This window comes from Rhinoderma darwinii, chromosome 12 (genome assembly GCF_050947455.1).
Source record: "Rhinoderma darwinii isolate aRhiDar2 chromosome 12, aRhiDar2.hap1, whole genome shotgun sequence".
NCBI lineage: Eukaryota > Metazoa > Chordata > Amphibia > Anura > Rhinodermatidae > Rhinoderma > Rhinoderma darwinii.
Genome location: NC_134698.1, coordinates 12598692 through 12616013, shown reverse-complemented (window position 1 = coordinate 12616013; position 17322 = coordinate 12598692). Strand labels below are relative to the sequence as shown.

Genomic DNA, 17322 nt, shown 5'->3' with positions numbered 1-17322 from the left:
AGGCTTCTCTGACAGCCGTAAATTTTGAGCTGTGCTTCATTGAGTTCAATGAAGTACGGCTCAAATTACGTCTGAAAGAAGTGTCCTGCATATAATGTATATAAGTGTCCTGCACTTCTTTTGACGAGGCTGTATTTTTACGCGTCGTCGTTTGACAGCTGTCAAACGACGACGCTTAAATGACAGGTTGTCTGCACAGTACGTCGGCAAACCCATTCAAATGAATGGGCAGATGTTTGCCGACGTATTGTAGCCCTATTTTCAGACGTAAAACGAGGCATAATACGCCTCGTTTACGTCTGAAAATAGGTCGTGTGAACCCAGCCTAAGACACAATACCATCCATGAGTTTCATTGAAAAACTAATAAGTAAATGTTTATGACACTTAAATCCAATGTGCATAATAATTTGGAACACGATGTACTGCGGATTTTCTGCAACAAAATTAGTTGTGAAAAATCTGCAGCACAGTGGATGAGGTAAAACAAATCTCATCCAAACTCTGCGTAAATAGTGAGCGGAAAAAGGCTCAGAAATTGACCTGCGGTGTAGAATTTTATTCCGCTGCATGTCAATTGTATTTACGTAAACGCTGCTTATTTGTTGCGGGATTTCCCCTTTGAAGTCAATGGGGAGGTAAAACCTGCAATAAATAGCAGTTGTTGAATTTTTTGCGTCGGGTTTGTAGGGATCCCGCGGCAAATAACGCAACTCAGAAAACAAAAAATATACTTATGAGTCTGCGTTTCATCCTCCTGGGTTGACGCTTCATCCTTTTGTGACCGCCGCTGGAGCAAATCACAGGCTGCAGTGGTCTCCTGGGATGAGATGTCATCCAGGAGGTAAGCCTGCTGGCAGGCCGGCTACGTGCTGCAATTTTCCGTAGTGGACAATCCGAGGGAAAAACTGCACCACAGTTTGGTGCTGTTTTTCACCTGGAATTCTCTGTGGCTTTTACGCAGCGTATCCGCCCCGTGTGAACTCAGCCTTAGTGCAGGCTCTTTAGCCTGTGGTTTTTGTGCCCCATTTTGTTTAACTGACTATACCTGAGGAGCCACGTGGTTGACATCCTTGAGGTCAGTTTCCTCCTGAGCGGTCTCATCTTCTACCCAATCCTCTGCCTCGGAGGCGTAGCTAGGGGTTTAGCACACGGAGGGGCGAAACATATCTGAGTGCCCCCCAACACATGTTTACAACTGAAGAGGCACATTCTAATTCTAGTGGTCATCATTCTGAATGAGCGCTGTGCAGTATATGCTGCTATATTTCTCATTCTTACTAAAATTTAATCTTTTCTCTGACATCTGACAGAGGAGTTTGCTCTAGAAAGTATTACAGACCGCTCTGAAAGTAAATGAAAGAATATATACCAGCCATCATCACTGTACATAACCCCCATCATCCCTGTATGTAACCCCATCATCCCTGTATATACCAGCCATCAACCCTGTTAATGTATATACCAGCCATCACCCCTACATATAACAAGGATGATGGCCGGTATAAACATGGAAGGTGGGGTTTACATACAGGGATGATGAGAGTTACATACAGGGATGATGGGGGTTATATACATGGATGATGGCTGAACCACCATCATCCCTGTATATACCAGCCATCATCCCCATATATAATTCCCATCATCCCTGTATATACCAGCCATCATCTCTGTATATAACCCCATCATCCCTGTATATACCAGCCATCATCTCTGTATATAACCCCATCATCCCTGTATGCATCCCTAGCGTGCGGCACGTCTGCTAAATTGAAAAGTATTGTGGCGTGGCGGCGGTCATGGCGAGAGCGGGGGCCGTCACCCCCCCCCCCCCTTCTGATAGCTATGCCACTGCTCTGCCTGCTCACTTCGTTCAGAAGTAGAAAAAGCATCCTCAGCAGTCATAGTGTGGTGACCTGGTATTCTGGCATTGCGGGGTAGCTTGGACATTACCCTTGCTACTAGCACTTTGCTGAAGTATTTCAACGCTGCAGATGTATCGGAGCCACGTTGGATGTCCCGCTGCCTCCGTATGCTTCCTGGCTGCTGCCCCTGGGATCTTCTGCATTCTCGCTGGCACTAGAGCGGTATGTAATAGTGTGAGGTCCTTTGTCAGCTGCTCTTTTGCACCCCAAAGCACTTTATTAAGATATTTTGGCATGAACACTTACTCTGTGCAGCTGCTTACATGCTCGGCCAAGCAACGGCCCACCAGGCGACACGAACCAAACATTGGTGGTAGTACAGGACGCACTGAAGAAATCAGTGACCTTAAACTTGGCACTGTCATAAGATGTCACCTTTACCACAGGTCGGTTTGTGCAGTTTCTGATCTGCTAGATCTTCCCCGGTCACCTGTAAGTGTTATTATTGTGAAGTGGAATTATCTAGAAGTAACAATAGCTCTGTTCCAAGTCAGTAGACCATGCAAACTCAGAGTAGGGCAGCTGAATCCTGAAGCGTGTGGCGTGTAAGCATCACCTATCCTATGCTGCATCACTCACTACAGAGTTCCAAACTGTCTCTGGAAGTGACATCAGAACAAGAACTATGCGTCCGTTCATAAAGTTGGTTTTCATGGTCAAGAAGCCTAAGATCACCACGCACAATGCCAAGCGTCTGCTGGAGTAGTGTAAAGCACGTAGAAACTGGACTCTGGAAATGTGATCTTTGCATTTAATACAGAAATAATATTGAAAAATTGTATAACTTTTCATTAAACAATGAATTACCTTTAATTAAAATTGAAAATAAAAACGAATCCTTTACTAATATTGTCTCACATAATTAATCCTGAGGGTATGATTGTTAGACATGGTAATGATGAAGGACCTACATAACATCCATTGCCCTGTGTTGTTCTGAGATTTCAATGTTGGCATAGCTTATTGGTCCCATGGCTACACATTAAGTCATACAATACCATGGAGGCCAATTATCCATCACAAAGCCAAAGAGTGAAGATACAAGATTACATTCTGTTGTAAATCTTTCTATGCTGAATGTCCTTAAATGACTCTGAAATAATCCTTCTCACTCTAAGGGTATGTGCACACGTAAACTGCATTTATGTCTGAAATTACGGAGCTGTTTTCAGGAGAAAACAGCTCCATCATTTCAGACGTAATTGCTCGTACTCGCATTTTGCGAGGCGTCTTTGACGGCCGTAATTGTGAGCTGTTCTTCATTGGAATCAATGAAAAATGGCTCAAATTACGTCCAAAGAAGTGTCCTGCACTTCTTTGACGAGGCTGTTATTTTACGCGTCGTTGTTTGACAGCTGTCAAACGACGACGCGTAAATTACAGGTCGTCGGCACAGTACGTTGGCAAACCCATTCAAATGAATGGGCAGATGTTTGCCGACGTATTGGAGTCGTATTTTCAGGCGTAAATCGAGGCATAATACGCCTCGTTTACGCCTGAAAATAGGTCATGTGAACCCAGCCTAATAGTCATATCGTGAAATTATTGCCATCTATGACATAATCACGTGCAATGTCTTCACAGTTGATGACAATTTTACAACAGCATGAAAGAAAATAATATATTATGTCATTATATTTAGTAATATGAAATATTATTTTGTAATATAGCCTCTCAAGGTTTCACTGCCGGAGAAAGGAACCATTAAATGGTACCCATTGAAATCAGTGGATGTCCATGTAATTCATAGACTCTGGTGGATCTCCAGTGTGGCTAATAGATTCCCATTTTGACCCACTCTCACCCGCATAAGCCTCGAAGGGGTTTTCTCACCTGGACTACTCCGTTTCATATGCCCTATTAGGCCATAGGGACTTTATTGATGGGGTTCCCCGCTCGGGACCCCCTCCTTAAGCCAATGTGGAGAGACAACAACAAAGATAAGCTCTCACTTTGGTGGACCTGACTCGTCCATATATTTCATGATCGGCCAGTACATTTCTTAAATATAGGGCCAACCGCAGCTTGTGTCCAGCTTCAGAAACCCCCAGCGGTCAGCTATTATTGATGAGGGTGTCTGATTGCCGTGCCGCCTTAAATTTAAAAAAGGTTGTCTTCATGGTACAACCTATGAAGACATCGGGACTCAGGCCACCCTTTGCATATCAGGCCGACCCGCCTTTTCAAAGGAAGCCCTTATTTTGGCCAGCTGCAGGTGCCTCCTTGGGATCGTACAGTACTCTGGCGTATTGGTTTAAAAAACTATACATCACGGCTATACTAAAATAACTAAAGTACAGCAAATACAGTAAAATAATGAATCAATCACCCAAGTGTTTCCTCAACTAGTCCCCGTCACTCTCACCAAATCACAGCCTTGTCCAGTTCTCAAAGAATCCGCGCAATGTTCTTTTACACAGGGTGCGCCAAAGTGTAACTTTCCACTTATCCGCACTGCAAGGTTTAGTCAGCCACCAGCGGCCTTCGCATCTTTCTTAGGTTGCTGTGCTCTCCAGTAAAGCTGCTTCAACGTGTCTCTTTGCTTTTCAGGTAGATGCCCAGGTTAAGATTGGCTCGCAGACGAGATCGCTTCCCCATCCACAACTCCGTCACTCCTGCTGATGGACTGTCTGGACGAGATCATGACCCCTAGACCAGACTCCAAGTCCCACACCAGCTTTTACACGGGCCATATATCGGGCAAGCGAGAGTTCATATGAACGCTCGTTCCCGATGGTTGCCCTATGTAAACAGGGCAACGATCAGCCGATGAACGAGCAAACGCAGTATAAAATATTGTCTTTGGCAATGATCCTCGTTGGTCTTTTTCCAAACTGCCCTGGAGAACTCAAGCTGGCTTGGATGTGAGGCACCCTGCTAGGTTAGAGACACCAGGTCTGGCAGATAAGAAGCTAAGAACTAAATTGATATCCATGACAAAAGGAAATTATTTGCTTGAGGGGGTTTCTCGCTACTGCCATTGTCCTCCCCATGTGCTGGGCAATGTCAAAACCAATGTTAGGATAGATACCTGCTAACATTTAAAGGGAATGTGTCGCTAGAATTTTTTTTTTTTAAAGTTAAACAGTTATTATGTAAGTTTATTTAATCTATTTACATTTTTTTACAAGTCAGGAAATATTCTAAATTAGATTTATAACATTTCCATGTGCTGGTCCCAAAATTGCAGCATTGGCAATGTGGTTACACTGCAAATATGGGGTAGACACACACTCTAGTGTCCTCACACAATCCCCCCTCCCTTATTCTGGCCAGTGTCAGGAGAAGGAGGGGGTTGAATCAGTGTAATTAGATACAGTGGTAATGTATTTATTTCTGTTACTTATATAGCACCAATCTTTTACTGTCCACATTGAGGCTCACAATCTAAATTCCCTATTTGTATGTTTTTGGGGTGTGGGAGGAAACCCACACAAACACCTTGCAGATGTGTCCTTGGGTGGAATTGAACCCAGGACCCCAGCACTGCAAGGCAATAGTTCTAACCACTGAGCCACCGTGATGCCAACAATATAACACAAACTTAATACACACATCACATACTTCGCTGCCTTGAACATATGGCCGGAAGCCGCGACCGGAAGTCGTCATCTTACTGTCCGGCCGTGGCTTCCGGTACACATGAAAATGGCGCCGGATTTCGCTCTGCCAAAGACCTTCCTTTTGGTCTGTGTGGGAGAGGCGCATGCGCCGTTCCAACACACACAGCGTATGCTATAGTGAATGGAACGGCTCCTGTTCGCATACTCTATGGGGTTGTATGGGCCATATTCCATCTCTGTATGTGTCTTTAATGGACACATACAGAGATGAAAAAAAAAAAATGGCAGCCCCCATAGAGAAGTAAGAAAAAAGTAAAAAGTACAACACAAGAACACAAATAAATAAAATGTATTTTAATATCATACTAAAAGCAATATTATATATATATATATATATAAAAAAAATAATTGTGACACCTTCCCTTTAAGAACAAGTACAACTTTTGGGAATGCAACTATTAAAAATAATATAACTTTTTCACGGATATACATTAAACTTGATTGGTGCCGACCAGCAGCGTGCTCTTTATTCAACACCTGTTCGGATATCGCCATACAACCCTTTAGTTGAAGTCTATGCTGCCAATTTGACTTGATACCTAGTATTCATTTGATGCACTTGGACAGCAATTTTATGGAGATCACTTGGCAAGGGATGTTGTGCTGCTATTCTTATTAATTAAAGATGGGATTCCTGTATGCAAGAGATTATTTTGGATCTAGTAGGTCATAATTATCTTGTGTCGTAGAACCACCTAGCGTAACAAGCATATTATGTGCACTAGCATAGTTCAACATGTGTACGGGGGAGTTTTTAGGAATAGCTATCTGGCGACCGCTATCTGTACTGTATGGCCAGTTTAAGATTAAATGTTCGTTTTTTTGCTAATGGTCTTGTGGTTTGGTGATTGACATCTTTGAAGGTACCATATCCTGGTTTGAAGGAACCATATCCAAATGGAAGGACCCGTTTCATTAAAGTGACCCTCCAGTCCCCACAAAAAAATAAACTAGCCATAGTAGAATGATTTTTAACTTACCTAATGTCCATCCCTTTGGTTCTTCTCTCTCTGATGCCTCGTTCTCAGTCCTTAATGTCTTCCATCCAACATGGACGCCGCTGGCACAGATTTTCTCAGAGAGCGTAGTGCTGGTCCATCGCTACTGACACTTCAGAGGACAGTAGAGGAGAAGGGGCATTGAATTTGCCCAATATGTATTGCCGTTGATGTGACATAATTTCTTATTTATATAGTTGATAAGGGGCACAATTACTTCCCGACACCAAATATGGCAATGAGAATAAATCCCTGGATCAACGACCCATTTCCGGAAATTTAGTACATATAACTGGTGTTATTATATCTTTCAAGAATGGCATCCGGCCCCTTTTTTTAATGAATCAGCCATAATTACATCTTGTTGCAGAGAGTCCCATAATCCCACTGCTCTTACAGTAAAGAATCCCGTCTATGATTAAAGTGACACTTCCTCTAGTCGTAGTGGATGTCCCTTGGGTTACAAAATTATTAGATCTCTGTACTGGTCATTCATATAGTTGTACACAGTATTTAGATTTACCCCTAAATTTTTTACTTTTCCAAAATGAAATAACCCTAATTTAGAAATTTTTCTTGGTACTGCAATCCACACGTTACTTTAAATACCTTGGTCGTCCTCCTCAGCGCCCTCTCCAGTTCAGCCGTGTCCTTCTTATACACAGGTGCCCAAAATTGTACACAATATTCCACGTGTGGTCTGACTAGTGATTTGTATAGAGACAAAACTATGTTCTTGTCATGTGTATCATGTCTCTTTTGATAAATTCCATAACCTTGGCAGCAGCTGCCTGGCGCTGGTTGCTTAAGGCTGTGTTCACATCAGCGTTGCTTTCCATTGAGGGGTTCCGTTGGAGCTTTCAGTCGGGGGAACCCCTCAACGGAAAGGCAAACGGAAAACTTAGCTTCCGTTTGCATCACCATTAATCTCAATGGGGACGGAAACTTTGCTAATGGTTTCCGTTTGTCACCGTTGTAAAACGGTTCTGTTGTTTTGACGGAATCAATAGCGCAGTTAGGCCTCAAGCACACTTCAGTGAAATGCTTCAGTGGGCTATGTTTTGTTTTTTTAAAGGATAGCACACTGACCCATTCATTTCTATGGGGTCATACACGCTTAACTTTTTTCTAACGAAACCGTGTGGCGGTTCCGACAAAAATAGGACAGGTCCTACTCCTGTCCGTTTTTTGCAGATCAGTCTCAGCCATTCCATTCATATGGTCCATTGATACAACGGACCGCACACGGAAGCCAACCGTGTGTGGTCCATGTTTCACAGATCCGTGATTTGCGGCCGTATGACGAGCAACGGATGTGTGTATGAGGCCTTAGTAATAGGAAAAATAAAAATACTTATACTCACCTACAGCGACTACAGTCTTCTTCGCTGCACCGCAATGTAAAGTAGGGGCCAATGAAAAATAATTCCCTTAGGGCATGTTCACACGGCGCCAAGAAAAAATTACGTGTGAACGTGTCGAATACACTAGCGTTTCTTGAGACACATTTTTGCGGGGTTTTGTGGGTGCTTTTTGCACGCTTTTTGGCACGTAGTTAGGACTCCCACTGATTCTGGGAACATTTGGCGCATTTTACGCACCAAAGAATTGATCCAACTCTTTTTAAAAACGCTTGCCTAAAAAAAGATTGTAGCATGTACTAATGGCTCGCTTTCCCATTGAGGTAAATGGGAAGCTTAATCAAGCGTTTTTTGACGCTATTTTCACATGGTTTTTTTTACGCATTTTGTTTGAGCTTTTTGCATGTTTTTGGCGCATAATTAGAACTCCCATTGACTATGTGAACATTTGGTGCTTTTTACGTGCCGTAGAATTGACTCAACATTTCTTTATTTACGCAACGCGTTTTTTAAAAACGCTTGCTTAAAAAAGCGAATTGAATGTACTAACGGTGCACTTTCCCATATATGTAAATGAAAAGCTTAATCAAGCGTTTTTGACATGTTTTCGACAAGTAAATTGCGCCAAAAAAAACGTGTCAAATACACGCCGTATGAACCTGTCTACTGAAAAGAAGTTCACCACAGGGTCTTCCCTCTTGACTTTCATCATTCTCAGCCTTTTGGTGTGTTCTATGGATTCTGGCAGCAGCCATTGTACAATCTCTTCAAAAATGGACCTGGACACTGCTTAGCAATTTGTAGACCCCTTTTCCTGGCTTGTAGCCACAAATAGGGAGGGGGTGAGCCTGCCTCCCTCCCACATTTACAGCAGCTGTAAGCCAGGTTGCTTTGCCTGATTCACCTTGCTGTAATTCTTGGAAGTGCTCCCTCTCATGGCCAACATAGGAAAATATGTCAAATTATTATTTAATTTTTATTACTTCCCACCTTGTGGAAAAAAATAATAATACACAAAAAAACTAAAAAATATACGGTAATAAAAATAAGTAACTTACTTAAAAAATTTTTAATTCACGACACACTCCCTTTAAAGAGAGTCTGTCATCACATTGTGACCTCCTAAACTACAAATACCACTATAAAGGGAAGGATGGTAGTTTTTCAAGCATACCTATGTTGCCTGAGTCAACCCATTGTAAACCATTCAAAAGCAGTTCCGGCAATCCAAGAAGTGTCCTGCATTCTACGTGGTTTCTTCTTAGAATGGATTGCCGGTCAATGTTGTGCTCATTTGCAAACGGCACCCATAGGAATTAAAGCACTTTTTATGGTTCACAATTAATGTCCCCCTTAATAAACATTAAAAATGTGATCTATTAGACAAATGAATACCGTATCATATGGATTCACCATAAATGGTCAGTATACTGTGCTCCTTTATCTCCTTCCAGACATCTGATATACATGTATGACATAGTATGTAAGGGTTTGTATGGAGCGAGCTCAGAAGCTGAGCCTGCTCCATACACAGCTGTATATTACCGCTAACACATCGCTCTAATGGTCGGGATCGGAGATCCTGTCTGTTTAACAACTTAGATGCCGCTGTCAATAGGGATCGCTGCATCTAAGCCATTGGACAGAGAGGGGCCCGCTGTTACCACATTGGCCTCCCCTATAGCGAGATTGTGGGGTGCCAGTTGGATGTCATGGCAACCAAGGGCTAATGAAAGCCCCGAGGTCTGCCACTTTCATCCTCCTGTTAAGTCCCGGCAGAGGCAAAATGCACAATACACTGCAATACATAAATATGCAGTGCATTGCACAATGGTCATATGTTTGAGTCCCCTAATAGGATTCCAAAAAAAGTGTAAAAAAAACTTTTTCTAATTTTTCTGTAAATAAAAAAACAACATAATTGGTATTGCCGATCCAAACTATTACACTATAAAGTTATTTTTCCTGTATGACCACCTTAAAAAAAAAACAGACGATTGTTTTTTGGTCACCTTGCCTCCTCAAAGAAAAATGGAATAAAAAGTGATCAAAAAGCTGTATGTACCCCCAAAATAAAACTTATAAAAACGACAGATCATCCTGCAAAAAGCCAGCTCTCCCACCGCCTCACCAACGGAAAAATTAAAAGTTATAGGTCTCAGAATATTAATTAATTTTAATAATTTTTTGCGAGAAAAGTAGTAAAACTAAAAAGCTATATAAATTTGGTATCGTCGTAATCGTATTGACCCACAGAATAAAGTTATCATGTCATATTTACCGCACGGCGAAGGCTGTAAAAGCGAAACCTAAAAAACAATAGAAGAATTGTAGGTTTTTGTCCATTCCACCCCACAAAATAATTAATAAGTTCCTCAATACATTAAATGGTGCCATTAAAAACGACAAAAAACTCTCATACTTCCATGTTGACGGAAAAGTTATGGCTCTTGGAAGGCAGAGAGGGGAAAACAAAAGTGAAAATATGAAAACTGGCTGCGTCGGGAAGGGGTTAATCATAGAGTACAATTGGCTTCATTTGTAGCCAGTGTTATGAATAAACTTTGTGAAATTCCCTGGATGATTATCTATTATCAATTAACCGTCTATCTCTTTCTACCCTTGGGAGCCGGAGACACTACATAAGCTCCTCGTTGAGGTGGTGAAAACAGATCTCGAGATGGTGTTTCTAGGGTTTCCAATGGAATTTATTGTTAATTATACAAGAGGAATTCCGCATCTTTCTTTGTTGCCTTCCGTAGCAGGAACGTCATACAGATGTAGCCATCTTTAACTTGACTCGTAAGGCGTTAAATACACAGTGGCAAGAAACTTTGACTTAACTTTTTCAATTTCCTTTTCAATGGCTTTTGTTGAGTGATATCACATTGCAGCAGGTTATCAGAGTCAATTTAAACTTTGCTACATCTGTATATGATCAATACTAACCTTCCATGAAGCAAAGGTAATGGCTTAATACGATTGTTTAGATGTCTATAAGGCCTCATGCATACGACTGTAGCCATGTGCACGGCCGTGATTTTCGGGTCAGACGGCCGTGGAGTGTCACCCGCACGCCGCCCGCAAATCGCGGGCCGTGCACATGGCTACATGCATTAATCTGTATGAGCCGGGACCGCAGAACACGGCCGTAATGCGACATGCCCGTTCTTTCTGCGGTCCAGGCTCCTGGGCCATGCACGGACCGTGGTAACCACGGTCGTGTGCATGGGCCCATAGAAATGAATGGGGCCACAATACTCCCGTGGATTTTCGGGGGAATTGCGGCCGCAAAAACATGTTCGTGTGCATGGGGCCTTTGAAGTTATTACATTTATTTGTGATCCTGCTGTTATTAGTATTACAAAATCCCTTTAAAGGGGTTGTCTAATCGAAAGTCTGGCATATCTAACGGATCGGCTGTTATCACCGGGGAAGCTGGCGACAAAGTAACTTCCATAGAACCGAATGTATTTCATTGTAGTTATTTAGTTATTTAGGTTGAAAAAAGACACGTCCATCAATTTCAACCGTTCTCAGATCAGATATACCTTAATGAATGCAAAATTGTATCCTCAATGCCATTTTCTATTATCTATCTTTTTTAAAGACCCATTTATTTGTTGTTTTTAAGTTTTTAGTTTTCAGTCCCCGCCTGCCAAGAGCCATAACGTTTTTATTTTCCATCAATAGAGTAGTGTGAGGGCTTATTTTTTTTGCAGGGAGAGTTGTAGTTTCTATTAGCACCATTTAAAGTACCATATATTGTACTGGGAAACAGGAAAAAAATTCTTTGTGGGGTGGAATTGAAAAAAACAACTGATTCCTCCATTGTTTTTTGGGTTTTGTTTTTATGGCATTCACCGGGCGGTAAAAACATCAACTTAACTCTATTCTGCGGCTCAATACAATTACGGTGATACCAAATTGATATAGTTTTTTTTATATTGTACTACTTTTACAAAGAAAAAACTCTTAATAGAAGTTAAGCCGTAACTTTTTAATATTTTTGTCAATTGAGCGGTGTGAAGGCTTATTTTTTGCGGGACGAGATGTCGTTTTTATTGGTACTATTTTTCGGTACATAAAATTTTTTGATCAATTTTTTTTTTACGGCGTTCACCATGCGAGTTAACGAATGGTATAATGTCATAGTTTGGACTTTTACGAACGCGGCAATACCAATTTTGTTAATTTTTTTTATTTTTTTACATTGTGCTTGGGGAAAAATGGGAAAAGGTTGGTTTTTTTTGGAACTTTTTAATATTTTTTTTATTTTTTTTACATTTCTGCTAAATGTATTTAATTTTTTTTTTTACACTTTTTATCGTTAGATCGCTGGAACAATACACTTCAATACAAATGTATTGCAGTATATTTTCATTTTTACAGGCTTCTGCTAATACCTTAGCAGGGGCAGACAGAAGGCAGACTGGGGCCCCCTTCGTCTAACAATTTAAATGGCTATTGACTGCGGCATTTAACTAGTTGAACAGCCAGGAACAGAGCGATCTCTGTTCCTGGCCGTTAGAGCTGAGGGGAAAGAAGGGTTAGAGGCTGGAAATTCAAGTCCGCCCATAACACGCCATTTTCAGAGCGGCAATAGCGTTACACTAGAGTGCAGTGAGTAATTAAAAATATGATTTTGTGCAGGCAGAGGGGAAGTGTAATAATAATTACACGTATTTGTGAGGTTTTTTTTATGGAACCCCGGTCTGACACTGTTACCATATGTCCTCTAAAGGCTCTTTCTATTTTGTATTCTTAATAAATTATCATTATAATTGGAAAGTCTTACATTATTTTATGTATTCGCCTTGTTTTTAGATTCATTCCCACTTTCTGTTTGTAAGGCTTATCTAATCATATGGATGTAGCTGATGGTTGCTGGAAGTCTATTGCCTAAGGGTCCTTTTACACGGGTCAATATGGGCCGTGATAATGAGCGCTGATCAACGAGACAGCTCGTTGATCCGCGCTCGTTTCATAAGGAGCTATGATCAGTAATGTATGGGGATGAGCGATCGTTACTACGATTGCTTGTCCCAGGGCTGGCTCCAGGTTCAGGTGGGCTCTTGTGCGACACAGACTTAGTGGCCCCGCTAGCGGCTGGTACAAGCCCTGTAGGAGCTGCTGCAGCGGTAGTTACGTCGCCTTCTAGACAGGGGCTCCCTCTAGAAGCAGAATCCCCAGCTGGGGGAACCATGACGTCAGCGGCAGCACCCAGCAGCCGAGTGGGCCCCCCGAACGGTAGTGGGCCCCAGCACTTGCCCGGGTTTGCCGGGTGCTGATGCCGGCCCTGGCTCATCCCCATACATTTCCATCATGTTGACAGCACATCTCCATGTTTACAACAACAATATTTCATGCTGCATAAAAGATGCAATCAGCCGATCAATGACCGTTTTCCCGTTTATCGGCTGATCGTTGCCTTGTTTACACACGGCAATAATCAGGAACGTGCATTCGTATGAACTCGTATGGGCTCGTTTGCCCAATCATTGACCCGTGTAAAGGGGCCTTAAGTGTGGGCTCACCTTGGCAGCTATCACCTGAATGTTTTCTAAACCTTTACAAAAAGAAGTTATCTGTTGTTTGTAGCCATGTGTAGCTACTGCAGAATTTCAGATATGATGCTCTTCATCAGATAAACCTGGCTCATGAGTACTGATGTAGTCTCTTTTCTCCGACATCATAACTGTTTAACCAAAGACCAACTGGAGGAATGTAATGCCATGATAAAATGCCACAACAACATTTACAGTATTTATTCAAAGGCAAAACATCACAATTTTGGTTAATTGTACTATCAATTTCTGTAGCAATACATTTTATTTATTTTTTAAGTTTATGTAGTACCGTATTTCTTGTAATTTCTCAAGTAAATTTAAGGAGATATAACGTAGAAGTGAACAAAGGTAAGACATATCCATGAAATTCATATTTTTTTGTTTTTGGGTGTACTTTTGTGGCAATAAATTACAATGTATCACAGAGCTGCTCATATATTGATTGTCCGCATTGTTTTTTTACAGGACTTCAAAAGCTTTTTTATATGGTTGACTATGAAGATGTTTGACAAGACGAACACTTCTACTGTATACTCTGGTACAACATTTATTTAACTGCTTTCTTCTTATTCCCACATATTTCTTGCATAATACCATGGGACTGTAACTGTGGGTCAACATTTAGTATGTGAGTATCCCGTCTTCATAACGTTTTGAGGCCGGGATACTTTGATTTGGATCCAGCATGGGTTGAAACGTTGCAAGTTTTTTACTCGGTGAATAAAGACCAACACAATTTTTGGAAACTTGAGTGCTGCAGTTCCTCTTACTTATATTGCATACAATTTGTCCTCTTGGACCTGGGACTTTCTCTCTGCGTGCACCATCCCTCGTTGGGATATTTGTCCTTTGCCTCTGTGATGTTTACCTGGTTGCACTGCTGATCTCCTGAGTACTACACGTTGGCTTCATAGCGTTAGTAATTTTTTAGCATTTTGTTTTCCGAAGCTCATCAGGGCAGTTGACTTATTCAGAAAACCTGTTTTCAAAAATAAAATTTGAAATTCCGAGTAAATATAGGATACAGTGTCACGTAGGGTGCGTGGACCCACTGGGCCGTACCACCTTAACGGTATAGCAGCTGGCCAACAGGACTCAGGTCAAAGACTATAGTTCCTATAGGTGTACCTGTGGTAGCTTCATACAGTAGCAAGGCAGGCCCTAATGGGACTTTGGCAGCAGGCGGACACCAGGCGTGGTGTAACAGGACAGGCGTGATACACAGCACAGCACGACTCAATACGGCACTTGACCAGGATAGCACTGGATACAGGTTACAGGTAGCAGGAACGGGAAACACCGGGAACTGGAAGACACTTAGACCATTTGCAGAGACAAGCTAGGGTATGACAACAACGCTCAGGCAATGCAGGAAGGGGCTGGGCCCTTCTTATAGTCCAGGATGCTTATGGGCTAATTTATCACTTTAACTCAGGTGCGCGCGCTGGCCCTTTAAGAGCGGGCACGAGAGTGCGCGCACACTCTACGGGACCCGGCCGAGTGAAGCGGAAGTGAGCGCTGGCGTCTCCTGAGGAGGCGTCTCCTGAGGTGCGGGCCAGCGCTCACTAACCTATGGCTGGGGCCGTCAGGAGGTGAGTAAACCTGACGGCCCGTGGCCATGGGCATTACACAGTGTATCAGTTTTGGAATGTTTAATTGAAAATCAATAACCAATAGTCTCTGTGTTTATAGATTCCATCTATCCTAGAGACAACATAAACCAAACTTCATTGGGAGAGTTCATCTTGGTTGGTTTCACAGATGTCAGAGAACTTCAAGCTATCTTCTTTTGCCTATTTTTTATGTTCTTCCTCTTAAACATTACTGGTAATATCTCTATTTTGTGGTTTGTGACATTTGATTCAAGTCTCCATACTCCTATGTATTTTTTCTTGGGGAACCTTTCCTTTTTTGATATTTCTTTTTCATCCGTTGCCGTGCCAAAAATGCTATCTGACTTCATACCTCAACATGGGACCATCTCATTTGGTGGCTGCATTGCTCAGATGCATTTCTTTCATTTTCTGGGAAGCTCTGAAGTTACTTTGCTCACCATTATGTCTTATGACCGTCTGGTGGCAATAAACAACCCCTTACGTTATTCCGTCATAATGAACAGAAAGCTTTGTGTTTGTCTTGTTATTGGCTCTTATATTACTGGATTTCTTCATTCTCTTCTGCATACCTTGCTTACAGCAAAGCTTCCGTTTTGTGGACCTAACAAGGTCAACCATTTCTTCTGTGATGTTAAACCAGTACTGATATTAGCCTGTGCAGATATTTCTCTCAATCTTAAACTTCTTACCATGGTTACTGGGTATCTGGCAACTACTTCCTTTCTATTAACTCTTTTTCCATATATTTTGATCAGTAAATTTCTTCTGAAAATACAATCAGTCCAAGGTCGGAAACGAGCCTTTTCAACCTGTAGCTCCCACCTCATGGTTGTCTCTCTCCTCTTTGGAACGGCCATGTTTACTTATTTCGGACCTAGTTCCCGAGATATTTTAGATCATGACAGAGCTGCAGCAGTGATATTCACTGTAATTACACCAGCTCTAAACCCAGTTATATATACGTTGCGTAACCAAGACATGAATAAGGCTATGAAAAAAGTTTTTCAGAAGTGGCTGAAAACGTAAAATAAAGAACTTTATTATGCGTTAATAAAATATATATATATATACATTTATCTATCTATCTATTTGTCTATCTATCTATCTATCTATCTATCTATCTATCTATCTATCTATCTATCTAGTACACTACACAAGAAAATGGTGACAGCACTCTGCGAACACCAATACCAACTAAGCACTCTCAATAAATAAATATGCATTACTGCTGAATTTACTTACAGTAGTGAGGTTCTCAGCACACATTTTGATCAAATTGTGTGAGCCCACCTGCCACGACAAGGCGTTCTATCTATCTATCTATCTATCTATCTATCTATCTATCTATCTATCTATCTATCTATCTATCTATCTATCTATCTATCTATCTATCTATCTATCCATTTATCTATTTATCCATATAGGTCCAGAAGAATTTTGGACAGTGACACAATTTCATAATTCACTCTTTGTACACCAATACAATGGATTTCAAACAAATAAAACAAAATCTGGCTTTCAACTTTATTTCAAGGGGTTTAACAAAAATATTGCAGTAACCTTTTAGAAATCACAGAGAGATAGCAAAAACTTTAGGAGTGGCCAAATCTACAATTTTATACATTCATAAAATGAAGAAATGCACTGGCTCGCTCAGCAAACCAAAAGGCCTGTAAGACCACAGAAGAAAACTAAAGTGGATGATTGCAGCATTATTTCCTTGGTGAAAAATATCTTTTCACAATATCTAGCCAAGTCAAAAACACTCCCGAGTAGGTAGACGTATCATTTTCAAAGTCTACAATCAAGAGACACCATCGTGAATGTAAATATTTTAAGGGTTTATCTCAAGATGCAAACCACTGGTAACACTTAGGAACAGATAAGCCAGATTATATTTTGCTAGAAAACATCTAAAAAAAAAAAGACGCTCCCAGTTCTGTAAAAAGATCGAGTTTAGGTACTGTGTCTAACTCAGCCTTTGAAGTTTTACTTTCATGGTTTGTTTTGGGTCATTATTTATCTGTACTGTGAACCGCTGTCCTATCGGTTTTGCAACATTTGATTGAATCTGCGCAAATGCCTGGCTCTATGCACTTCAGAATTTATCCTGCTACTTCAATCACAGTCACATCCTTAATACACACCATTAGCTCAGTTCAATTGGCATCAATACAGGTCCATGCCATTACAATGCCTCCGCCATCTTGGACAGATGATGTGGTATGCT

General features: G+C 41.4%; 1 protein-coding gene across 1 annotated transcript; it reads left to right on the top strand.

Annotated features, from left to right (window-relative positions):
• Positions 1–13971: 13971 nt before the first annotated feature.
• LOC142665118 (olfactory receptor 12D1-like) lies at positions 13972–16118 on the top strand. Its single transcript, XM_075844666.1, has 2 exons — positions 13972–14014; positions 15154–16118. Exons 1-2 carry the CDS (start codon positions 13972–13974, stop codon positions 16116–16118), a joined length of 1008 nt encoding a protein of 335 aa, XP_075700781.1.
• Positions 16119–17322: the final 1204 nt, after the last annotated feature.

Excerpts from the sequence above, each read along its gene's own strand:
- LOC142665118 (XM_075844666.1), top strand. The coding sequence starts at position 13,972 with ATGAAGATGTTTGACAAGACGAACACTTCTACTGTATACTCTG. Across the intron at positions 14,015-15,153 it reads CACTTCTACTGTATACTCTG|TCTCTGTGTTTATAGATTCC; the intron begins GTACAACATTTA and ends AATAACCAATAG.